Here is a 26,162-nt window from a genome sequence, read left to right as displayed (position 1 = left end):
CTTCCATAATCTTCATGTGTGTATGGAATGACCCACATACACATAATACCGATTTCTTTTATAAAGAAACCTTTGCAATAATAGTAGCTACTGTGGATATGATGCCAGGTAGTGTTTAGTGCTTTATATTTTTTATGTCTTTTATTCTTTTTTTTTTATGTTTATTTTTGAGAGACAGTGTGGGTACCAGCATGAGCAGGGGAGGAGCAGAGATGGGGAGAGAATCCCAAGCAGGCTTTGCACTGTCAGCACGGAGCCTGACACGTGGCTCAAGCACATGAACTGTGAGATCATGACCTGAGTTGAAATCAAGAGTCAGATGCTTAACTGACTGAGCCACCCAGGTGCCCCTATGTCTTTTATTCTTAATGACTCCTTGAGGAAGGTACTGTTATTTTCCAAGTGAGGAAACAGAAGCACCAGAGAGTTTAATTAATTTGCTTAAATTCTCGCACAGCTAGTAGGGAGCAGAGTTGGTTCCAGAGCCTGTCCTCTTAACCACAATACTATCCTGCATCTCTTATAACTTGTACTCTTCGTTATCTGCTACACATTAATGCCCGGGCAGCAAGGGCAAACACTTAAATCCGCCTGTGCAGGCCGGGGAGCCTTTGTCCTCAGCACCCACTGGCCCCTCACGGCACCATCTGAAGCAGGTGCTGAGGTTTTCAACCCTACAGGTCATCACTGAACCCATCCGCTGCCTAGCTGCCTGCGTTGTTTTGCTGCTATTAACAGCAGTATACGGAACGTCCTTGTAGGTGAACTTTGTGAGACTCCAAGATCATTTCTTTGGGATAAATTATTACAAGTAAAAATGCTCAGACAAAAGGCCGGACTATTTGAAGCTCCTAAGAAATCCTGCAAAATGTCTTCAAGAGGACATATCAGTTTTCATTCCCATCTCAAGCCCAGAAAAGCAGCTGTTTCCTTCCTTTTAGCATCTACACTCAACACTCTGGCCAGTATCTTCAAAAGTACGTTTCTACATTTTATAATATGAAGCAAGATCTTCTAGCTCACATGTTAAAATTACAGATGTTAATACTTAAAAGTACATCTACCCTAAGTATTAGAAGACAGCTTTGAAAGCTTATTCTGCACCATACCTGCTAACCAGCACCGTATCCCTTGACACGGAAGTTTTAAAAATTTTGATGGGATCATTTGGAGTTCATCTGCAGTAACTTCTTCCATGTTCCCATAATCCACAAAATGGACTTTAACATTTCCAGCTGGCAAGATTTCCTTGACTAACGCACGATACCAATTACCATCACCTATATTTAACACAAAGTTTGTAACACAGAACATTATTTCCTTTCTATTAACATTTGAAATTTTTATCTCCAAAGAAAAATCCTCTGCGTAAAGTAGCTAATAAATCTGCTCTCCTTCTGCAGATGATGCCTCTAGTTTTCATTCAGAAATCCCCAGGAGAGTTATCAAAATTTGTTTTTAGAACACATCCAAATTTTTACAGCACACTTTAACACTAATCTAATATAAATTTAAGATTTCACTCATCACCTATCCAATAAACAGAGCGTGAAAGTGAAGGTAAGACTTAATAACCTTAAACGTTATCTGTCAATCTGGAAGTTTTATAATACTCTCATAACTAATGACAAACTGTTTTACTTGTTATTAGTAAAATCATATAAAAATAGTCGAAAAACTCATACGATGAAATTAAGGGGTGGGGCACCTGGGTGGCTCAGTCGGTTAAGCGTCTGACTTCTGCTGAGGTCATGATCTCGCGGTTCATGAGTTTGAGCCCCGCGTCGGGCTCTGTGCTGACGGCTCAGAGCCTGGAGCCTGCCTCAGATTCTGTGTCCCCCTCTCTCTCCGCCCCACCCCTGCTTGTGCTCTCTGTTGTTCAGAAATGAATAAACATTAAAAAAATTTTTTTTAAGAAATTAAGGAGTCTCATAAAATATACTTCCAAACTAAGTATATACACAGGTGACCAGAAGAAACAATGAACCTGCAGTGAACCATTATCTAACTTACTTTAATATCAGAGATTGTGGAAAGAAAAGCTTTTAATGAAATTTAACAAATGGAGGTAAGGAAGTTCCATTTGGAGGTTCCTTGTTACAAACAGAATATTAGACATGACACTTTCTGCATTCATTTAGTCTTGATTGTGAGAAATACTTGCTTAAACATGGGGAAGAAAATACACATCAAAATATGGGCTCAACATCAGGAAACAAAACTTTCTATCAAAGTCAAGACTGTACCAACTGTAACTTACCTGCAAAAGGAGCACAACACAGTTGTCCTATTTCTGCTTTAAAATCATTGGGCACCTTCTGCTGGCAATATTCTGCTAACGACTTATTCAAATCATTGAGTTTCTTTAAAGCTGAAAATGCAATACACATACAGCATTTAATATTTAAAAAAGCATGCGGAACACAGATTTTTCCTTTTAAGTTGGAAATGTTTTGATCATAACACCTCAGGTACATTCCCAAACAACTATTAAGTATACCAGATGCTTTTCTCTTTTTCTCATTAAAAAAATTAACTGGGAAAGTAAGTCGTAATTAGTTAAAGCTCTTGGTAATCCCCAACTATGGCATGGTTACCAGCACACCAGAGCACGAACTTGTGCACAGGGCTAAGGACAGAGCGTACAAGCTGTACACAAAGTGACACACAAGCTTATATGTCCTGGAGGAGGACATATAATGAATGACTGAGTGTATGGCACAGACATCTGCTAGGGAAATGCAGAGAGGTGAGCTCTGTGTGCTGCTTTTATAAAGAAATAGGACAGAGAAGGAGAGGGTATTCCCGAAGAACCAGAAATGGCCCTGAGGCAAAGTACAAAATTAAGCAACCAAAATTCACCTGGCTGGAGCAGTTTGGCGAAGCAGGGAAGTGGAAAGCGAACCATGAAGAACATACCAGCACTGTGCTGGGAAAGTACACACCACGGAGAGCTTTAAATGCTGAGTCAAGGGGTCCCGACACTACACAACAACTTAAGGGAAAGCAGCTGCCTTTTACGCATGTGGCAAAGGCCCCTTCACAGATACGGAAACTAAACTATAACAAGTCAGAGCTGTCACCTTTCAGTTTTACAAAGTTTAAGAAACACTACTGAAAATGGTGTGGGAAAGGCGTGTGTACGTGTCTGTGGGAATTAGCTTGGCCGGCCCCCTTCGGCGTACTCCAAAGCACGAGCACATGCATCCTTTGACTTAATAATTACACGGGAATTTGCCCGGACAACACACTCACAGAATAAAGCCAGAGAACACAAGGAATGTTTCAATAATAAGAGGTCGGATAAACCCACATAGTGAAACACCACGTAACCACGAAAAGGGAAACAAAACAGCAATGCGGCATCTCGGACTAGACCCTGGAACAGAAAAAGGCCATTAGTGGGAGTAGAAAGAAAAAGGACATGTCCCCATCTCAGTTCATGACTAGGTGCCCATGTTGTTCTCTCAGTTGTAACAAACGTACCACAATTCTGTGAGACGTTAACTATGGAGGAAGCTAGCTGAGAGGCGTAAGGGAACTCTGCACCATCTCCGCCACTTTTCTGTAAATCTAAAATTATTCCACTATTAGAAGTTTAATTTAGAAGACAAAAAGAATGAAGAAAGGACCATGCGGGGACAAAAGCAAAGTGCAGACATCACAGCATTTACCGCGTATGCCTACACAAACAGAGACATATACGTTCACACAAGCATATGCATAGACTACTTCTGAAAAGATATTCAGAAAACTCAGGGGGGACTGGGAAACGTCCCACTCTACACTCTTTTTGTAACTTTTGAATTTTGTACCATAGGCTTGTATGATCACCTATAAAAAGTAACTTTAACATGTTAACGTCTTATGCTATACGAAATAGTGACCCACCTACCAGGTAATTCTGAAGGGAAGGATAACAGATCTCACAAATTGGGAGCCAGACGAGCTTAGGCACCTAGTGTCATGTCCTCACTTGGTAGAGAGGAAAACCAAGATTTAGAAAAGCTGCAACTAACGCTGCTTACCAGAATAGCTCAAAAGAAACAGAAGGGAAAACAAGTGTAAGGATGTGGAGCAACTAAAACTCTCAAACTAACAAGCGTCATCATCATCACTTCGGAAACTTTCTGGCCTTCATTGATCAAAGCTGAAAATACACATGCCCGTTAGGATAGGGCCACTGATTTCACTCCTGGGAGTATATTAAAAAGAAACGCATACACACGTGCACTAAATTTGTACGGAAATGTTCACACCAGTATCGTTAAACAGATCAGAAGTAGAAACAACCCCCGTGTCCAACCTTAAAAAGAAATAAATCCACAGTACATTCACATGGTGGAACACACCGGGGTAACAAGACACAAGCTACTGCCACACATGGAAATGAAGAACTGGGGGCGCCTGGGTGGCGCAGTCGGTTAAGCGTCCGACTTCAGCCAGGTCACGATCTTGCGGTCCGTGAGTTCGAGCCCCGCATCAGGCTCTGGGCTGATGGCTCGGAGCCTGGAGCCTGTTTCCGATTCTGTGTCTCCCTCTCTCTCTGCCCCTCCCCCGTTCATGCTCTGTCTCTCTCTGTCCCAAACATAAAAAAATAAAAAACGTTGAAAAAAAAAAATTAAAAAAAAAAAAAAAAAAAGAAATGAAGAACTGATCTCACAAACAACGTGGAAAAAAAAAAAGCAAGGAATACAAGAGCACACATTGTAGGATTCCTTATATAAAGTTCAAAACCAGGAAAAGCTAATCTATGCTATTAGAAGGCAGGACAGTATTTACTTTGTTTATTCATTTTTGAAAGAGAGAGAGAGAGACAGACCACAGCAGGGGTGGGGCAGAGAGAGAGGGGGACACAGAATCTGAAGCAGGCTCCAGTCTCTGAGCTGTCGGCATAGAGCCTGATGCAAGGCTTGAACCCACGAACTGTGAGATCATGACCTGAGCCAAGTCGGATGCTCAACCGACTGAGCCACCCAGGTGCCCCAGTATTTACCTTTTAAAGAGAGAAAAGGGTAGTAATCAGAGGAGAAACGAAGGAAACTTCTGGATTCTGGTAATGCTTTATTTCCTGACCTAAATGTTGATTATTCAGGGTTTTGACTTTCTGACAATGTGTCATGCAGTACTATTTATGCACTTGTATATATGTGTGCTATGCTTTAATATAATCAACCGTTAAATTTAATTTTCAAAAACAAATTTAGAAGACATTCTTTGAAATCTAACCTGGTTTAAATATAAAGAGAGCTTTCAAAAATAGAAATAATAGCTTAAAATGGAATAAAAGGCAACTATAACCAAATCTTTCTTGGAAGCAGAAATACCTACCCACTTGGCCCTTCTTATAAAGACAGTAATTTTATTATTAAACTCATCTCCAGTTATTATCTACATCAACGTATTTGTACAAAGAAATCAATGAGAAGAGTCAACTTACCATCCTCTTTAAGCACATGGCAGTAAAATTCTCCAGGACTATATATCATGCAGACCACAACATCTACTGTTTGGTCAACAGTAAGTTCAACCCATGTCCACTCCAGTGGATTTAGTTTTGCTTCTACACCTAAGGGAACTGTGAAAATAAATGAACATTTTGCAAAACAAATGGTCAAAGTGGGGATGGGAGGTGGGGTCAGTGAGGGATCTGCATTTGAAGAAGAACTGAATTTCCAGTGACTTTCTTAGTGACTTTAAAGGAAACAATCAGTATTACAGCTAGCCATAACTACCTCACCGAATTTTAAATTCATGTCTGATCCTTCAGCAGCTAGTGACCCATAAATTTTTTTTTCAGCTCTCAAACACACTCGTATGTATATAAATGAATGCCTGGGTCAAAAAGACAAAGGGCACTTGGGTGGCTCAGTTGGTTAAGCATCCAACTTCAGCTTAGGTCATGATCTCAGGGTTCATGAGTTCGAGCCCCGCGTCAGGCGTTGTGCTGACAGCTCAGAGCCTGGAGCCTGCTTCAGATTCTGTGTCTCCCTCTCTCTCTGCCCCTCCCCTGCTTGTACTCTGTCTTGTTTCTCTCCCTCTCAAAACTAAACAAACATTAGTAATAATAATAATAAAGACAAAAAGACACTTAACATCAACTTTTTAAATTTTTTTTTTAACGTTTATTTATTTTTGAGACAGAGAGAGACAGAGCATGAACGGCGGAGGGGCAGAGAGAGAGGGAGACACAGAATCAGGCTCCAGGCTCTGAGCCATCAGCCCAGAGCCCAACGCGGGGCTCGAACTCATGGACCGCGAGATTGTGACCTGAGCTGAAGTCGGACGCTCAACCGACTGAGCCACCCAGGTGCCCCAACATCAACTCTTTTTGAAAGTATGAGAATCCACATATACACACAACCGTCTGAACTGCAGCATGGGCATTATGAAGGAGACATTTTACTTACCACTGGCTTCTTTCACGATGCTGGGTTTATCCGTCAGCACCCCTGTCTCCCCCACAGCAAAGCCGGCATCTAGGAGAACTTGGGTAACACTGATGTGAGGTGTCACAGATTTATCTAGAAGCTCCACCAGGGAACTATTTTCCAACTTGTCTGCCACTTTCACCGTGATCATTTTGTTCTGTACAATTTTTTTCATCAGACTAATAGCTTCTGGAGTCCAAATTCCTAATGATGGCTTTACTCCTAACAAATAATTTTTAAAGGAATGTTAAAATATTTCTTATAACAGGCATTTAGAAATTTAGCTCCCAATTTCCATAAAGTTAAACTTAAGGAATCTGACAAACACCAGACCCAGAAAGTCCCACCTGAGCAAAAGGATTTTCTAACCATGAAAATGAAGGCAAAATTACAAAGAGAAAGTGGCTATACTTCTACATAAACAAAACATAATTCCACTGATATGAAATGTCCAGAAAAGCAAATCTCTAAGACAGAAATTAGACTAGTGGTCGCCTGGGGAGGTAGGATTAACTATCAATGGGCACAAGAAACCTCATCAGGGTGATGGAAATTTCTACGAGTGGATTATGGTGACGGCTACACAACTCGGTAAATTTACTAAAAAATCACTGAATTGTGTACCTAAGACCAAGAATTTTATGGTATGTAAATTGTATCTCAATAAGTTAAGAAAGTCATAAACAAAAGTATAAAACAATGCAGGAAGAAATACGGTCCCTTAGAACGACACAAAAACATCTGTATCACTCACTCCAAAGGCACTTACAAATTAACAACCCAGAGTTATGCCCAGTCTTTTCATAAAATAAGAGCAAGTAACTTAAGAAAAAATGTTCAGCCTCACTGGTAATAAAGTAATTGAAATGATTTCATTTTAACTTATCAGCATGAAATACAGAAGTGTCTACTTGGTGTACCAATTTGTGAAGTAATGGGCTCCCCGCTATATTTCTGGTAGGTGTGTAAATTATTTCTACCCTTTCTGGAAAACAATCGTAATATATATCATACAAAAAGAAACATACCTCCAACACCTCCATTTCACCTACGGAGGTGTCTTGTAACATAACTACATTTGCAACCTATGCCAAGGAAATGCTCCTGGATAGGTTGCAAAATGCAGTTAAAAGAACACTGCTCGTAGCATGAACTTGGAAATATCCTTCTGATAATCGTATACTAGTTCAATTACAGTACATTTGAATAAAGAAGCCAATTTATTAACATGGAAAGAAGCCCCGGCTCTTGATGGGATAAATTATATTTACAGTCAAATTTTTCTTAATGTTTATTTATTTTGAGAGAGGGCGAGCACCCACATGACCACGGGAGGGGCAGAGGGAGAGGGAAAGAGAATCTTAAGCAGGCTCTAGGCTCAGCACGGAGCCCAACACAGGGCTCAATCTCAGGACTGTGAGATCATGACCCAGGCTGAACTCAAGAGTCAGACACTTAAAATGACTGAGCCACCCAGGCGCCTCTACATACAGTAATTTCTAAGCACAATGTTCTTACTGTTTCTATAAGCAGGTTTTGCCCTACTTTACGTCATGAATCCACTTCTATGATATCAATAATACTCAATATTATATACTCAATATTATACCAAAAATATACCTATATATACCAAAAATACTCAATATTATAATAGATACATTAAATTTCATTTTATTAGAGATAGCAAAGTAGTCCTGTGTATTTCCTAAATGTTCTATTAAGGATTATTTTTTCATTAAGAGAAGTTGTATCTTAACACATTCTTTTATCTGCTCATTGGTTTAACTTCATTTCTAATGCTCTTAGGGGTTTTGCTATTTTAAGAATATGGGGACCATAAAAATTTCATACCTGCCAGCACACACTTTATAGCTTGCATTGGCAATTCCAACAACTTTGGAGTTATGGGACAAAGTCTCGTCAAACTAAGGATTTCAAAGTTTCCATAATCTACATATCCGACCAGTACAGACTGCTCAGAAGCATAAGCTAAAACGGAGGCCCGGTACCACTGATCATCCTCTGAAAAAAGGAGAGACTCAGTCTCAAATCATTTTCCAGTACAGATATAAATACAAACTTTCCCTCCCAAATCCGGAGATGGCCATCTGTAGGCTTTAATACAGTATCAAGCTTTACGGAACAACGTATGTTGAGTCAACAGTGCTACTTCTGCCTATTGGAAGCCTTAAACCCCTAAAATCTCATCTTTCTGCAGGCCTTAGACCCCTCACTCACTCCATGGGCTGCCACCACTTACAACCGCTTCATCTGCCCCATAGACAGTTAACTCGCAGGACAGAGTCTTGTGTGTGAAATCACAACGATGCCTTGATCAATGCAGGAACAATTTGCTAAGCATCAAGCGGGGCTAACTTTACAACACCTGGCAGTAGGAGTCAACCAGACTCCACCAACCAAGCAACCAGTTTACGGGAAGGCTGCTAGGATCTCCCCTCCGGCAGAGACGAACCGAACCCACTTAATACAGCTGTGCCGTGACAGCTCCATACTTCTAGGCCTCCTGCTACTCCCACTAAAACCGGTAAAGACGTGATCCCGGGAGATTGCACATTCATGTACGGATGTAAATACAATTATCTGCACCAGTCCCCAAAACTAAAGGGCTGATAAAACAATAAAAATTTTCTTTACCAACCACCCCCCTCCCCCCCCCCCACTGCAACAGGCCTTCCTCCCTTACGTCACACACTTTGAGTCCATTTAACTGGATGTATTTAAAACTGACTGGTGCACTTTAATACTCAAACTCTGAATGCAGCCAAACAGTGCAAAATGAAGATTGTTTGGGTTTTTGGTTTTTTTTACTTCATTGTAAGTAAAAAAAAATTCAGGAATACTCTTTCCTCACCTGAGAACTGTGCACAACAGATATCACCAATGGTTGGATAAAAATCTGAGCGTGGAGGCACTTGACCACAGTACTCACTAAGGGACGCCTGAAGTTCAGCAAGCTTATCTGTAGATATAGATCACATCTTAAACAAAAGAAATACAAACCTACACATTATCTTCATTTTCGCATGTTGAGTCTCTTGAAGTGGGTTATATTGATAGGACAATCAAGAAAATTTGCTTACGTCCACTTTGTAGCTGTTGACAAAAGAAGTCTTCTGGAGTCTGAATGTGGGCAACCACACCACAGAACTCATCGCCTACATTCACAGTTAACACTTTGGGGATCAGATCACTTCTGTCTACAACAACTTTGTTTTCAGCTGTCATTTTTCCAACATCTTCAACATCACCTTAACAGAAAACAGAAAAACAAGGCATTTTGGTTTCATTAATCTAATTTTTGCAGTTTTTCAGGCCCAATCAGGCTCCTTCCAACACCTCCAGGCCTTAACACATGCCACTCTTCTTTCCCAGGACACACTCCCAATCCCCCAGCAACCTGATTATTTCCTGCTCAGTGTGCCGTCACGTTGAAAAGGCTTCCCTCCGAATCTGGGTTAGGTGTCCTTCCTAGGTGCTCCCACGGCATTTGCGTGCATATCCTCTATCACACCATTTTATAATCTCTTCTCTAGGTGTCTGTACTAATCACAGAACACCCTCCATGATGGTACCTCCACAGTTCCTCAGTGAAGCAAATACTGCCCAGAAGATGTTTGTTCCTTCCCCTGGATACCCGTGCAACACTTGCCGTTATTACTGATGACTCCCTCCTAGAAGCCTTCACCCTCCTATTGCTCCGGCAATTTCTTCCCCATCCTCTATCCACCCATCCCATCGTGGTTTCTCACTTGATGTTGCAGGCCCCAGATCAATCTCCCTATTTTTTCCTCACTCTATACTCCCCCTAAACTACCGCCAACACTTATGGTTTCAATCATTAGACCAGTAAGTGTCTGGTTTTCTCCTCCAGATGGCAAAGAATTACTGAAAACTTTTCAGCAGAGCTGGCACACCAACACTTGTGTTTTGGGGATATCATATGGGCAATACTGTAAGAATACAGGCAGGAGACAAAAGATAAAGTCACAAGGTTGTTGCAATTATCCACAAATAGTAAGGATTCCTGAGCTAGAAAAAAAGAAAAAAAGATTAAAAAAAAAAGTCATATACAAACAATATTTAGAAAGAACCATCAATAAAGACTTGGCAAAGGACAGGAGGCAGGGATAAGGTAGATTTACAGATAAGTCGATTTGTGTATATGAAAGGATGCATCCAATCACAGCACCATTAACTGGCAATCACCTCTGGGTGAACGAGCAAGAGACAATGAAGTATGTCCACATCCAAAGTAATTTGTAAAGGAACAAAGTGAAGGCGAAAACACTGCAATAAACAATACATAAAACTAAGCAATGAGAAAATAAAATGCTGATAGCAAATCTTCTTGGTTCTCTTGTTACACTAAATGAAAAGCCACACACGTAATTAAACAAGTAGTAAAAACTTAAGAAACAACATCTTACCAGAACAGAATGTTTTTTCCCTATTTATTATTTCTAGAATAACCAAATAAGGAGGAAAAATTAAACTAAGGAAATTTTAGCTAAAACCCTTCAACTCAAAGTGTCATATTTAGTACTTCAAAATTTCTAGAATTGTTTTAATGTTTATTTTTGAGACACAGTGAGGGGGGGAGGGAGAGAGGGGGAGAGAGGGGGAGAGAGGGGGAGGGAGGGAGGGAGGGAGAGAGAGAGAGAGAGAGAGAGGGAGAGAGAGGGAGAGAGAGAGAGAGAGAGAGTGCGCGAGTATGCAGGGAAGGGGCAGAGAGAGACAGACAGACAGACACAGAATATGAAGCATGCTCCAGGCTCCTGGCTGACAGCACAGAGTCTGACGTGGGGCTCAAACCCACGAACTGTGAGATCATAACCTGAGGCGAAGTTGGACACTTAACCGACTGAGCCACCCAAGTGCCCCTAGTACTTTAAAAATTTCTGATAACCATCATGTCAAAGATTGATCTGGAAGACAGGGAAGGAAAACAGGCAGGGTAAACTGAAACTAGACAGGATGTACCACTGAATGAAAAAGCATCACCTTTTTTATATAAAGTTCAAAGAATGGTTATCACTTCCATTAAATCTGACACTGCAACAGCTCTGCCCTTTTTTGTTCAGTAGAGAAGACACTTTTCAGTACCCAGAGTCACTATACTGTTCAATATTAATCTGTATACTCACCTGGATCTGCACTCTGTTTCTTAGAATTTTGTCCTTTGGGTTTCAAGCCATATCCCATTTCTATGAGCACTTCGTCTAAGAGTTTTCCTAAAAATGATTAAGAAAATGTACCTCCATTGAGATATTACAGCAAGTATTAGAAGAAAGGCATAAATACACGAGTCACAATCATCTAGAGATGATCTAATGATCTAGAGATTATAGCTATTAATACACTGGTATATTCCTTACCAGCTCCATTTCTAAGTGCAAAATACAGTTTCCAATGCTCAGCCTTAAAAATTGAGGCAAAATCCTCATCATCACTTGGCAGAAAATCTAATGAAAGTATTTCACTTCAAAATTCTGGATAACATGAAAGATTTAGTTACCACCTCACTGGTATGCTTAGTATGGCCACCATTTAGGAGAAAAAATAAATTTGCTGTTAAAATAGGACTACTTTTTCTCAGACATAAAGTATAGCCAAAACAAGGGTAGCCAGTGTGATATGAACTTCAAGTTCCATAAAATAACATCCAGAAGCCCAAGCTGTTAACATACACAGCAAAGAAAGAAAATAGATTATATACTTAATTTCACAACAGGACTAAGTCAATTTTCTACCAAGTCACCAAGTGACGCCGGATCTCTAAAAGTAGAAGAGTAATAACTTGAGAAGTCACTTTTCAAACACACAGAAAGCCAGCACAGAAGGACAGGATTCCAAGGTGTTTCCATTTAGTATTCCACTTAAACACTAGGCATTCAAAGTCTCGATACTAAACCAATGCAGTTCTGCGAAGGTTGTTCAAGGAAAAAGCACTCCTGACACAAGCATGGACAAATTCATAAAGAAATTCTTGACTTTTTCCCAATAAATGAGTAGAAATCATGAATAGAGATCATAATGGCTATATCAAAAGGGTAACAGTGTTATCCCCAAACTAAGTATAGATGTAGCTTTTTGGCCCACCCATTTCTAGGAACGTGCTCCAGGTCTTTGACAAACTGCCAACTCCAACAGCAGGGCCAAAGCCATCTTTTTATCACAACCCGAATGACTTCCGAGTGGAGCTTACTACTTGGCCTCATTTCGTGTTTTTATTTCTTCTCTGTGCAACAAGTAAAGACTAAATAACATATTAAGTGCTCCATCTAAAAAAGAAGACTTAGATCTTACCTGAACTTGGCAGCATAACATCCACAGCAAAGGTAACTACCTCTTCTTTTAAGATGTCGACAATCTTTATAGAGCAGTACTGCTCCATTAACAGTGATTTAATAGTTTTGATACATTCATTGCTCCAATTCCCCTCTGCTGGGGTAACACTGGCCACAAAGCACTTTATGGCCTGAAAGATTTTATGTAAGTTACTAAAAAAAAAAAAGTTACTATTTGAAAATGACTTTTTCTAATTAATAATGTGAATATAATTCATGCTGAAAATTTACTGGAAATCTTCAAAAACTAACCAAATAAACAACTTTATAATTATTTGTCTCTTGTGGTACTCTAACCCACAGTGCTTTTCCTTTTGGGACTTCTTGAAGCTCAAAAATTCATGAAAGGATAATAATTATCCCTCACATACATATAAATTCAGGCTGCTTCCACACAATGTAATAATTACAGAAATGATCATTTTAGGGGCCCCTGGAGTGGCTCTCAGCTGGTTAAGTGTCCAACTCTTGATTTTGGCTCAGGTCATGATCTCAGTGATGAGATGGAGCCCCCACGATGGGGCTGTGTTGGGCGTGAAGCCTGCTAAAGATTCTCTCTCTCCCTGCCCTCTGCCCCTCCTCTGCTTGTGCTCAAAAAAAAAAAAAAAAAAAAAAAAATCATTTTAAAAGAGCTGATGGATAAGATAGATGTCCCTAAAAATGCGAAGTTTCTCATCTAAGTACTTAAGTAAATAAGGCCTATTAAATGGAGCCAAGAAAGCCAATGATTGTTTATCTACTTGGTAAAAGATGAAAAATATACCAGAAGGTGTTTTTTCATAATAACAATAACAATCACAGTATAGAACAAGCAAATACGGTGCCCATCAAAATATTAAAAAGAGCTCCTTTGAGACACTTAGGAGTTTAGAAAGTGAAAAAGACTCACACATGGAGGAAATAAGTCGATGTTTCTATTGAGTTGGTGAATTCTGTTTACCGGAATTATTTCTTCATTTCCATAATCAATATATAAGACTTGTGCCTTCTTCTGCAGCATATCAACATCTCGTATTACTACTCTGTTCCAGGTCTGAAAGTGTAACAGAATGGCGCCCTGCTTCAGAACAGCGTTTCATAACCTTACGCCTGAAAACCCTCAGCCAATCTACAGAACGCACAAAGGAAAGGCTACTGGTCTGCTGAGGCACTTGGTAGGTTAATTTTCTAGGAATCTGGCTAAGAAACCCCTAAATTTGTCTTTTTAGGAGACTTTAATAGGCACAACTCTTCCCGGGTTATTCTAGCCCACAAGACCCTAAGACACACTAATGCCTCCGCCGCAGAAATAAACACCATCCAGGACTCACAGTCTGCCAGTCTGTAACTGGCGACTGAGGAGCCTGTAAACAGAGCTGGAGGGGGCAAGGGCAGGAAGGAGGTCACCCGACACACCCGCAATACTGACCGAGGAAGAGAAAGAGGAGTGTGACCAGAGCCTCTTGTCAAGCCATCAAATGCATTATTAAAAGCTCTGGTGTCGAGTTTGTATGAGCAAAGTAAATTAAAACATCATCTTAAATCATTCATTTCGTCACAGGTTACCTGGTCAACAGTGTACTTGGCAACACAAACTTCCCCCTTAACAGGAATATAATCCCCTTCATGCACCGCATTTGCATAGGTTTCCTTTAAGCACGCGGAAAGTTGGTTCATGTATTCCAAAACTTCTGAAGAATATAACTGCACATAAAATTCACTCGGGTGCTTGAATTCAGTAACTGTACCCTTTCAAAGACAGAAAAGGTGCAGTAGCTCACTGAGAACACAAGCAAATATGAATTTCTTAAAGTTTTATAATAAGTTTTTAAAAAGGTATTACAGTTTTTGCAATCCTTACCAATTTCATCGGTTATATTTTGTAGCTATCTTATAAACTCAAACAGAAAATAGGAAACAAGGAACAAAAAGCTCTAGTTCTTTGGATGTCTGTCTATATAAATTAAACAAATACCTTTATCTCCATGGTTTTCCTGAGTTGTAGACTTCTCAAATCAGAAAACATTATTTTATCAGCACAAGTGGCTATTTCTTTAGTAAGTCCAAGAGGGTAGTGACCCTGGGTTAAAAAACAAACAAACAAACAAAAAAAAAAAAACAAGAAAAAAAAAGTGAGTTATTTACATAAACACATGTTTCAGTGATACCGTGACCACTACTTGCTGGAATTGAGGCAAAAATAGCCTCTTAGGCTTCAACAAGAAAGTAGAGAAATAGCGTGTACTTTCAAGAGCCAATAAAACCCACTGTCTACAGGCAGTGTACAAAGCACTGGGATCACTTAAGAATCAGGCCATAATGGTGATGATAATGTTGTGTTTATGAAATAAAAAGAGGGGCTTAGCGTTTTAAGTTTGTACTTGCTAACATTTTATAGCAATGATTATTTGAGGAAGTCAGATTTTTTTTTTTTTTTTTTTAAGTAGAAGCTAGGACCAGCTAGAGAAGGCTAAAAATTATCTGTTGACATGAGCTGGACACTGTTAGTATTTTTCAGATTATGAATGATTTAGCCCATAGAGTTATCTAAATGGAAGAGTAGTATTACAGAAAAAATGCTCCTTTGGTCACAGAGCCCTGTATTAGGATGCTGTTACACAAAGCCAGAGAACATGTGCCTGCAGGGACTACAGGAGAAGGGGCTCTCTCAAGAGTTGAATGAAGTTACACTGAGACACAGCATTTCTCAAGTCCTTTGGGGAAAAGAGCCGGGCACACACAATGCTCAAAGACCCCCAACAGTCACCCAATTGATCGTTAAGATGTACAGATCTATTCAACAAGAAATTGTTTTTAAATAAACACTGGTGCAGGGCACCTGGCAAGCTCAGCCAATAGAACACATGACTCTTGATCTCAGGGTCATGGGTTCAAGCCCCTTGGTGCCTCACTGTGAGTGGAGATCACTTAGAAATAAACACTGGTGAAATGTAGAAATCAGGGGTAAGTATTTTATTTAGCTTAAGTCCTCTTAATTCAATAAAAGTCATTCAAAGTTTACTCTAAAGGCAAAAGGTTTATCATACCTCATTTTTCACTTCCATGTTCTTAGTTTCAAAAGGTGATTTACTATCTTCACGTTTGCAGAAACTGAAATAAAGCAGCTGATTATAATACTTCTAGTACAGAGCCAATTAAGAGTAGGGGCCACAACGATGTTAAATGCTCAATCAATAGAATCCAGAAAGGGAAAAACAGCTTCTTCCAGAGAGAATCACAGTAGTAACAAAGCAAAACAGTCCAAGGCTGGCTATGAAATGGTTTACCCTGTACTGGGCTTGCCGCCTCTTTCAAAGCCACCTAATTAAAAGGGATATATACAGCCACGATCTCCAAGTCCCAGCTTCCCTATCTGCAAAATGGAGATAATCCTCACACGACCTCAACAGTTTCGAGGATCAAATGAGGTCATAGATGGAAACTGCTTTGCAAACTGGTAAATACCATGCCAGTAGGATTTTTGTATTTTAAAATCACAATTCGAGAGACACTGTGAGAGCTCTACCTCATCAAAATTCAGGAAAGAATACAGGATTACATAAAAGTAAGGCATTCTAAAGCTTTCATCATTACAAACACAAACTCACTTTAAGTTCTAACTGAATATGTACCATCTAATAAAATTATATTCATGAAAACTCAGTCCTAAGTCTGTAGAGCTGTTCATTTCAGATTTGCTTTTATGTTTATGTTATACTTCAATAAAAAGTAACTTCTACCTAGTTATTGCCTGCTTACCTCATTTGATCGTTACACTATCAAAACAAAAAAACCACCTTACTTTTAATGAATAAGAAAATCGCGCTTACTTGTACTGAACGGGTTTGCACACGATGCTGTGTGCTGACCAGTCCCTTCTCTGGCATGCTGTGGAGCAGTAGTACGTCTGCTTACACTGTGAGCACCTCAGCGACCCTACAGAACACACCCCACCACCACATCGCCAGTGTTTATTCCAAGTATTTGTTGCTGGGAGCAAGACATTTTCAAAGACCAGACATATCAAACACATTCCATTAATCACATCAAGATCACCTGAGGGGCACCCGGGTGGCTCAGCCGGTTAGGTGTCTGACCTCGGCTCAGGTCATGATCTCCCAGTTCATGAATTTGAGCCCTGTGTCGGGCTCTATGCTAACAGCTCGGAGCCTGGAGCCTGGAGCCTGCTTCTGACTCTTTCTCTTTGCCCGTCCCCCACTCGCACTCTATCTCTCTTTTATTTTTTAAAAATTCTTTTAAAGATTACTTGAAAAGGATTATGCTGTTTATGATTAGGTGTTAAGATTAAACTTTCAAATCCCTCTCAAATTGCAAATAGGAATGCAAAGATGAATATGAGAGGCAGATAACTAACCTTCCTAAAGTAGAGCCCAGAATACATGTTTTTAAAAAAGCAATCAAAGGAAACAGAAAATGTGTGGCCATAAGAACATACTTGTGCAAACAGACTGATGTGGCTTATTATCTTGTGCCATTAAAAAAATACAAACCAAAAACTAATCAAGAGAATCACACCCAGAAAAACCCAGGAAGTTTTTTAGATAAAGTATTAAAAAATCCTATTAGTGGGGCACCTGGATGGTGCAGTCGGTTAAGCATCTGACTCTCGATTTTGGCTCGGGTCATCATCTCACGGTTCATGAGTTCAAGCCTCACATCAGGCTCTGTGCTGACGGCACGGAGCCTGCTTGGCATTCTCTCTCCCCCTCTCTTCCCCTCCCCCATTCATGCTCATTCTCTCAAAATAAATAAACTTTAAAAAAATGTTTTAAATCCTATTAGTATACAGGCAGAAAAAAAATATGTCACCTAAAAAACCAAGACAAAGCACATTATGAAACAACAATAAAACCTGGCTGACTTCGAATGCCTCTTCTCTAAAAGAGATAGAAAAAAACACAAAGGAGCTAACTATGCAAATAGCCAGTAAGCACATGAAATACTGCTCACTGATCATGAGGGAAATGCAAGGTAAAACCACAATGAGATACCTCTATACACCCAGGAAAAGGGCCAATATTGAAAAGACTGACAACACCAAATAACAAAGATGTGGAGCAACCAGAATTCAGTACCACTAGGAACATAAAATGAAACACCTACTGTGGAAAATGGTCTGGCTGTTTCCTCTAAAGTTCAACATATACCTACCCTTTGACTTAGCAGTTGTACTCCTAGGTATGTACCCAAGAGAGATGAAAACCTATGCTTACACAAGGACTTGTGCAAAAATATGTAGACCGTTCTATTCATAACAGCCAAAGCTAAACACAAGCAATCCAGTGATATAATCATACAAATACTACTTAACAAAAATTACAAAGAACATAGATTAATCTGAAAAATATTATTCTAAATGAAAAAAAAAGCTTTACACAGAGGAGTCAATACTGTAAGATTTCATTTATATGAAATTCACAAGCTGGAAAACTACTTTATGGTGCAAGAACAACTGTGGTTGCCTCTAGCAGTACAGAGACTGGAAGGGATGACGAGGGAAAGTTCTAAGAAGACAGAAATATTCTGTATCTTGATAGGGTCTGAGTCTGTGCATGTCAATATTATCACAAACAAAACTATAGAAAATAACAGGCGAAGAAGCGTCAAGAGCACAAAGGTACGGACAAACAAGAACTTTAAGATGTTGATAGCTGCTGAAGGTGAGATGCGTATACGGTGTACACACACACACACACACACACACACACACACACTACTGTTTACATTTAATAAGTTTTAAACTTTCCATAATAAAAATATTTTTCAGGGGCACCTAGGTGGCTCAGTCGGTTGAGCGTCCAACTCTTGATTTCGGCCCAGGTCATGAAGTGATCAGTTTAGATCTAGAGCACATGAGATTGAGCCCCACACCAGGCAATGTGCTTAGCGTGGAGCCTGCTTAAGATTCATTCATCCTCTTTCTGTCTCTCTCTCTCCCACTCCCCACCCCTCTCCCTTGCTCCTGCTCTCTCTCTAAAATAATATATATATTTTTTCAAATGTGTGAAAAAATAATCCAGACACCAGAGGGAAATATGCTTACCAAACAGGCCACATCGATGGCAAGTTGTTGATCGAAAAGGAGGTCCTAAGGATCTGAAGAGTGCTGAATTATTTATGGACAAGGAATTCCCAACCAACTTGTGCATTTTTTTTGACTTTGCAGGAGGCACATTATTGCTAGGCTTCTATTAAGAGAAGAGAATAGCAATATTAAAACTTGGTAGTACTTTTTTTTTTTTAATACTGTATTTGGGATTTCCTCTTCTGAGAAAGTAAGGTAGATGTACTTTTCCCTATTCCTCCCATTAAGTCCAACTAAAAAACCCTGGACGTTTATGTAAATAAACATAAGCTGACTTTGACAGAAAGCAGCAGACAGGCTAGGAAACTTGGGACCCAGAGAACAAGGCAACGAGTTTCTTGAGTTTTCCTTTTCTCTCATACACCCCAGACAGGGTGCTGGAGAAGCCAGCAACCCAGAAACGCCAAATGGTACAAACAATAAAAGCCCCAACAAAAAGTCTGCTCTCTTTAACCAAATGACCAGGAAACAGGCAGCACAGCAATACAGAAAACTGTTCATCAATAACTGCTCTACCCTAAACAAACACCACGGAAAAAAGCTGTGGCCCTGTTCTAGGGTAGGGAGCTGGCACTTCATCCCTGGGGTCTCCCCATGAAGACCACATGGGGAACCTGGACTTCCACCCGGCAGGTACGAGTTCTCCCCCTCACCACCATTATTGGGGAAGTGGAAGAGAAGGCCTTGTGGACAATGAGGACTTCTCACCACCACTCAAGAGTGACGAGGGTCTCCAAACTCTCCCACCGCCTCCAACTCCCCACCCTGGCCCGCTTACTCTCTCCCCACTCTACCTGACTTCCACGTCAGTCAAGAGGCACTCATCACTCCCAGCCATGGAGGAGGTATCCCATGAGGCCCACGAGGAGTCAGGAACTCCCACCCTCACCCGAAGTAAGGAAGAGCATCCCCTTGAGTGTCAGAGGTTGAGTAGGGAACCTGGACATCTACTCTCACCTGGCAGCACCCACCTTCCTCTGTGTCAGAGGAAGCCAGCTAAAACAAAGTTTAAATAAGATACGGCATTTCATTAACATAACGCCCCAATGTGCCAGGTTCAATAGAAAATACCTTGCCATACTAAAAAACAGGAAAATCACAACTGAATGGGAAAAAAAAAAAAGATGTCAACATCAAGATGACAGAGATGTTTATTTGACAAAGATTTTTTTATTTTTTTTAACGTTTAGTTATTATTGAGAGACAGAGAGAGACAGTCAGCAGGCGAGGGGCAGAGAGAGAGGGAGACACAGAATCCCAAGCAGGCTCCAGGCTCCGAGCTGTCAGCACACAGCCCGATGCTGGGCTCAAACTCACAAACTACAAGATCATGACCTGAGCCGAAGTCAGATGCTTAACCAACTGAACCACCCAGGCACCCCTATTTGACAAAGATTTTATAGCAGTCATAAGTAATAAGCAATTACGAGCACACTTGAAACAAATGAAAAGAGTCTCAGCAAAGAAATGGAAAATATAAAGAAGAACCAAATGGAAGTTCTACAACTGAAGAGTAAAAGAAGAAATATTTTAAATGCAATTAGCAGAATGGAGGGGACAGAGGAAAGAATCTGTAAACTTGAAGACTGAACAATAGAAAATGCCTAATCTGAACATCAGAGAAAAAACCTAGTGATGAAAAAAAAAACTAAATTAACAGAGTCTCAAAGACCTATGGAACTATGACAAAATATTTAACATTCATGTCTTCAGAGTCACAGAAGGAGAAAGAAGGCAGAACTGAAGAAGTCCTGGGATGCCTGGGTGGCTCAGTCAGTTAAGCATCTGACTTCAGCTCAGGTCATGATCACAGTTTGTGGGTTTGAGCCCCAGGTCTGGCTCTGTGCTGACAGCTCAGAGCCTGGAACCTGCTTCAGATTCTGTCTCCCTCTCTCTCTGCCTGCCCCCCCAACTCTCTCTCAAAAATAAACAATTAGAACTGAAGAAGTTCTGAAATTAAAAAAAAAATGCCCCAAAGTCATATAATTTGGCAAAAGATAAAAATCAACAAAATCAAGAAGGTGAGCAAATTCCAAGCCAAATCAAAAAAATCCACACAAAGGCACATCTTAGTCAAATTCTTCAACCTAAAGACAAAAAAGCTTAGCAGAGAGAGGGAAAGCACATCTTACCTATGGGGAAAAAATAATTCAGATGAGAAAAGATTTCTCATCAGATACCAGGAGAACAGAAGGAAATAGCACAACATTTCTCAAGTGCTGAAAGAAAAGAACCATTAGCTGAGAAACTTATCTAGGAAAAATATCCTGCAGAAAAGAAGAAATCAAGACATTCTTGAGTGAAAGAGAACTAAGAATTTGTCACCAGCAGACCTATCCTATATAAGAATGGCTGGCTAAAGGAAGTTCTCTAAACATAAAGGAAATGATAAAGGAAAGAACGCTGGACAAAAGAGGAGGAAGAACATATTAAACAAAAATACAGTAATACAACAGACTTCTAGAATAGAAGCATTTGTGAAGCAAAACTAAACTGAAAACAGATCATCAGAACTTTAACATCCCTCCCTCAACAAGGAATAGAACTAGACAGAAGATCAGTAAGAAACAGAAGAACTCAAGATCACCAACAACCAACAGATTCTGTTACACATTTACAGATCATTCTGCCCAACCACAGCAGAAGGGACATTGTTTTCAAATGCTAACAGAACGTATACTAAGACCATATACTGGGCCATAAAACAAACTTAAAAGATTTTAAGACATACAGAGGATGGTTTTCAACCAAAGTGGGCTCAAATTTGAAGTAGCAGTAACAAATAATCTGCCAATATTTGAAAATTAAACAATACACTTCTAAAGAACTCATTAGTCAAAGAGGAAGTCTCAAAGGAAATAAAAAATGCTGAAAAAAAAGAAAATATGACAAATCAAAATTTGTAGGACACAGTTAAAGCATTGCCAAGAGGGAAATTTATAGCACTAAGTTCACACGTTAGAAAAGAGGAAAAGTCTTAAATCAATAATCTAAATTCCCATCTTAAGAACCTAAAAACTAAGAAAAATAATGCTCAAAGCAAACAGAAGGAAACAATACAGCCAAAAACAGAAACCAATGAAATTAAAAATTAAAACTTGGGAGAAAAATCAATGAAACTAAACCTGGTTCTTTGAAAAGATCAATAAAATTGATCTCGCAAGACTGTTTGAAAACTAAACAAGACAGAAATGATCACTATCAGGAATGAAACAATGTGTATCTTACTATAGACCATGAAGACAAATATGATAGTGAAATACTTTGAACTCTACACATATATATCTCATGATGTAGACAAAATGGACCAATTCCTCGCAAATCACAAATCACCACAATAGGACATAATTTGAATAGTCTTATAAATATTAAATAAATTGAAATAATTTTAAAACTCCTAAAAAATAAATCTTCATACTTATCTGGTTTTCACTGGCAAATACTACCAAATGTTTAAAAAATTAACACCAGTCCTATACAACCTCTTTTTCAGAAAGTTAATATTCCCTTTGCTCCCCAACCATACAAAGACAGTAAAAAAGAGAAAATTACAAACATTGCTCATAAAAACAGATGTAAAAATCCTTCTCAAAATGATACCAGATGTAATTCAGCAATATATAAAAATAATTATACACCATGACAAAGTGGAATTCATTCCAGAGATGTAAGGCTGGTTACGTTTATTTCTTTTTTTGAGAGGAAGACAGACAGCACGCAAGCACACACACACACACGCAGAGGAGTGGCAGAGGGGGAGAGACACAGTCTTAAGCAGGATCCATGCCCAGTGCCCAGCCCAATGCGGGGCTCAATCTCATGACCCACATCATGACCCATCATGAGATCGTGACCTGAGCCAAAATCAAGAGCCAGATGTTTAACTGAGTCACCCAGGTGCCCCAAAGAATATTTTAAAACATCAACGAAATCCACCAAATTAACAGTCTAAAGGATCAATTATCAATGAATGAAGAAAAAGCATTTAGAAAAACTCCACACCAGGGCACCTGGGTGGCTCAGTCAGTTAAGTGTCCAACTTTGGCTCAGGTCATGATCTCCTGGCTCCTGAGTTCGGGCCTACGTAAGATCCTCCGTCTCCCTCCGAAGCCCTGCTTTGGATCCACTATGTCTGTCTGTCTGTCTCACAAATAAACATTAAAAAAAAATAAAAACTCAACACTGATTCACAATAAAAACCATCAAAAAAGTAGAAATAGAAAATTTCATCAACTTGATAAGGCTCATCTACAAAAAGCCTACAGCTAACATTACACTTAATAGTGAAAGACTCAATGCTTTCCCACTGAGTTTGGAAATAAAGCAAGATATCCATTGTCCCCACTCTTATTCAACACAGGGTTAGAAGTTCCAGCCAGTGCAATAAAGAAAAAAAAAAAAGAAAGAAAAAAAAAAAGGAAATATAAAGCACATATATTGAAAAGAAATAAAACTGTTCCTCTTTGCAGAAGATAAAATTGCCTATATAGAAAATACCAAGGTATGTCTAAAAAAAAAAAAAAAAAAAATCCCTAAAGTGACTTCAGCAAAGTCACAGGATGCAAGAGAAACATGCAAAACCATATTTATATATATTAGCCACGAACATGACAACACATGGAAATAAAAAATATAATAGCATTTACAATCACTAAAAAAAACCACCTAGGTGTAAATATAATAACATGTGCACAGAACTTATAAGCTGAAAACTACGAAATGAAAGAAATCAAAGACCTAAGTAAAAATGAAGAGAGAGATTATATTCATGGACTGGAAGATTCAACACAACAAAGATACCCATAATCCTTAAGTTGATATACAGGTTTAATACAATTCCTATCAAAATCTCAGCAAGACTTTTTGCAGATATGGACAAGATTATCCTAGAATGTATATTGGAAGGCATATGAGCTACATACAAGCTAAAACAATCATGAAAAAAAAAAAAGCGTGGGGCGGGGGGACGCCTGAGTGGCTCAGTCGGTTAAGTGTCTGTGCAGACAGCTCAGAGCCTGGAGCCTGTTTCAGATTCTGTTTCCTCCTCTCTCTGCGCCTCCCCCGCTCGTGCTCTGTCGATCTCTCTCAAAATAAATAAACATTTAAAAAAAAAAAAAAAAAGTGGGAGGAATCACAGTACCCAACTTCAAGACTTACTACATAGCTCCAGTAATGTATGGTATTGTGGGAGGAATATATAGATAGGTCAATGGAAAACAAGAGAAAATCCAGAATAGACCCACACAAATATGCCCAATTAACTTTTGATAAAAGTACAAAAGCAATTCAGTGGAGGAAATACATCATTTTTAACAAATAGGGCTAGAGAAATTAGACATTAAAAAAAAAAAATCAACCTTGACCTAAGTCTCACAACTTTAACTCAAAATGGACCACAAATCTAAATGTAAAACTATAAAACTTTTTGGGAAAAAAAAATTTTTTTTTCCTGAAGCCCAAGTAGCAAGAGTTTCTAGACTGGACACCAAAAGCATAATCCATAAAAGGAAAAATAGATCAGGACATCATTAAAATTAAAAACTTCTGCTCTGCTAAACACCCTAGTAAGAGCATGAAAAGACAAGCTACAGACTGGGAGAGAACATGTGTGAATCACAAGTTTGACAAAAGACTAGAATCTGGGATATATAAAGATCTTTCAAAACTCAGCAGTTAAAAAAATAAACAATCCATATTAGAAAATGAACAAAAGGTATGAATAAACATTTCACCAAAAAGGATATACACATGGCAAATACGTACGGGAAAAGGTGTTTATCATTAGCCATTAGGGGGAGCACAAAATCACGATGAAATATCACCACATACCTATGAGAATGGGGGCGATAAAAATACAACCACCGCCAAATTCTGGTGGTGATGCTGGATGCAGATTTTCTCAGTGCAAACATACAATGGTATAGCTATGCTAGAAAACACTTTAGTAGTTTCTTAAATATGTGATACTGTATGATCCAGAAATTATACTCCTGGGCCTTTGTCCCAGAGCAAAAATAAACAAAAACAAAAAGCTTATGTTCACATAAACCTTGCATGTGAATATTTAGAACAGTTTTAGCTGGAAGAGTCAAAAACTGGAAACAATACAGATGTACTTCAACATGTGAATGTTAAACCATGGACTACTACTCAGCAATAAAAACAGAATTATGGATACAACAGCCTAGATGAATCTCCAGAGAATTATGCTAAGTGAAAATACCCAATCCCAAGAGGTTACATACTGTAGGACTCCATTTATACAACATCCTTGAAATGACAAAACTGTGGATGTGGATTAGATTTAGTGGCTTCCGTGGATTAAGGAAGTGGTAAGGGCAAGAGCGAAATGGATAGGACCATAAAAAAAGCATGCAAGGGAATGATGGAAATGTTCTGTATCCTGACTCTATCACTGTCAATCTCCTGGTTGTCATATTATACAAAGTTCTGCAGCAAGTTAGCAAGTTACCACAGGGAAAAACGGGGAAACAGCTACACAGGATCTGTATTATTTCTGCACGTCAACTGCTGAGTTGCATTTACAATTGCATGGTAATCTACAATTACCTAAAAAGAAAGAATTGTTTTTAAAAGGTACTAGGTTAGGGGCGCCTGGGTGGCTCAGTGGGTTGAGCGTCCGGCTTTGGCTTGGGTGATGATCTCACTGTTTGTTGAGTTAGAGCTCCGCGTCGGGCTCTGTGCTGACAGCTCAGAGCCTGGAGCCTGCTTTGGATTCTGTGTCTCCCTTTCTCTCGGCTCCTCCCCTGCTTGTACCCTGTCTCTCTCTCTCTCTCTCTCAAAAATAAACATTAAAAAAATTATAATTAAAAAAAAAAAACAGGTACTAGGTTAAAGAAATGGAAGCTCGACCTTGACTAATACCTGAAAATTGAATAATTCTTCATTAACACAATACAAAGTATGTTTAGAATCTTTTACCCAAACAAAACCACAAAACAGAAAAAAAAAAAAAAAGTCCTGACACATCACACTACTACTTACTTCTTTGGGTGGTGAATTGTTTGCAACATTTAATGGTGACACTGAGTTTCCTAGAGAGGGAAAACATAAAAGCCAAATATTACTTTGTTCCTAGAAATGTACAATACCATAATTAGATATTCAAATAATAAAATTATACCATAATAGCCTTAAAGGTACACTAAACAATCCTACTTTTTCCTAATGATAAAGGATTTGCCTGAAACTTCCTTAAATACCAATCTTCTTACTGTGAACTTTTCTCAATTCACTAAGGCAGCAGTTCTCAGACAT

The 26,162-nt window shown here is 39.2% G+C and overlaps 1 protein-coding gene across 4 annotated transcripts in view; it reads right to left on the bottom strand.

The window, feature by feature from the left end:
* TDRD1 (tudor domain containing 1) overlaps window positions 1-26,162 on the bottom strand; it is a 48,607-nt gene that overhangs the window by 11,768 nt on the left and 10,677 nt on the right. For 3 of the 4 annotated variants that reach the window (XM_019459493.2, XM_053909932.1, XM_019459495.2), the window contains exons 3-18: window positions 25,890-25,939; window positions 18,843-18,987; window positions 16,609-16,714; window positions 15,826-15,889; window positions 14,754-14,858; window positions 14,345-14,527; window positions 13,689-13,832; window positions 12,759-12,930; window positions 11,597-11,683; window positions 9,533-9,700; window positions 9,304-9,411; window positions 8,283-8,453; window positions 6,411-6,653; window positions 5,441-5,578; window positions 2,261-2,371; window positions 1,110-1,280 (exon numbers count right to left, since the gene is read on the bottom strand). In XM_019459493.2, coding sequence (XP_019315038.2) covers window positions 1,110-1,280; window positions 2,261-2,371; window positions 5,441-5,578; window positions 6,411-6,653; window positions 8,283-8,453; window positions 9,304-9,411; window positions 9,533-9,700; window positions 11,597-11,683; window positions 12,759-12,930; window positions 13,689-13,832; window positions 14,345-14,527; window positions 14,754-14,858; window positions 15,826-15,889; window positions 16,609-16,714; window positions 18,843-18,987; window positions 25,890-25,939 — 2,166 coding nt within the window. The remainder of the gene's footprint in view (window positions 1-1,109; window positions 1,281-2,260; window positions 2,372-5,440; window positions 5,579-6,410; window positions 6,654-8,282; window positions 8,454-9,303; window positions 9,412-9,532; window positions 9,701-11,596; window positions 11,684-12,758; window positions 12,931-13,688; window positions 13,833-14,344; window positions 14,528-14,753; window positions 14,859-15,825; window positions 15,890-16,608; window positions 16,715-18,842; window positions 18,988-25,889; window positions 25,940-26,162) is intronic. The other variant, XM_019459494.2, reaches the window with a different exon arrangement.

The sequence above is a fragment of the Panthera pardus genome, unplaced genomic scaffold, assembly GCF_024362965.1.
Source record: "Panthera pardus isolate Hobbes unplaced genomic scaffold, ASM2436296v1 HiC_scaffold_22, whole genome shotgun sequence".
Taxonomy (NCBI): Eukaryota; Metazoa; Chordata; class Mammalia; order Carnivora; family Felidae; genus Panthera; species Panthera pardus.
Note: the sequence above shows the minus strand (reverse complement) of the source record. Positions and strands in the feature narration are given on the sequence as shown.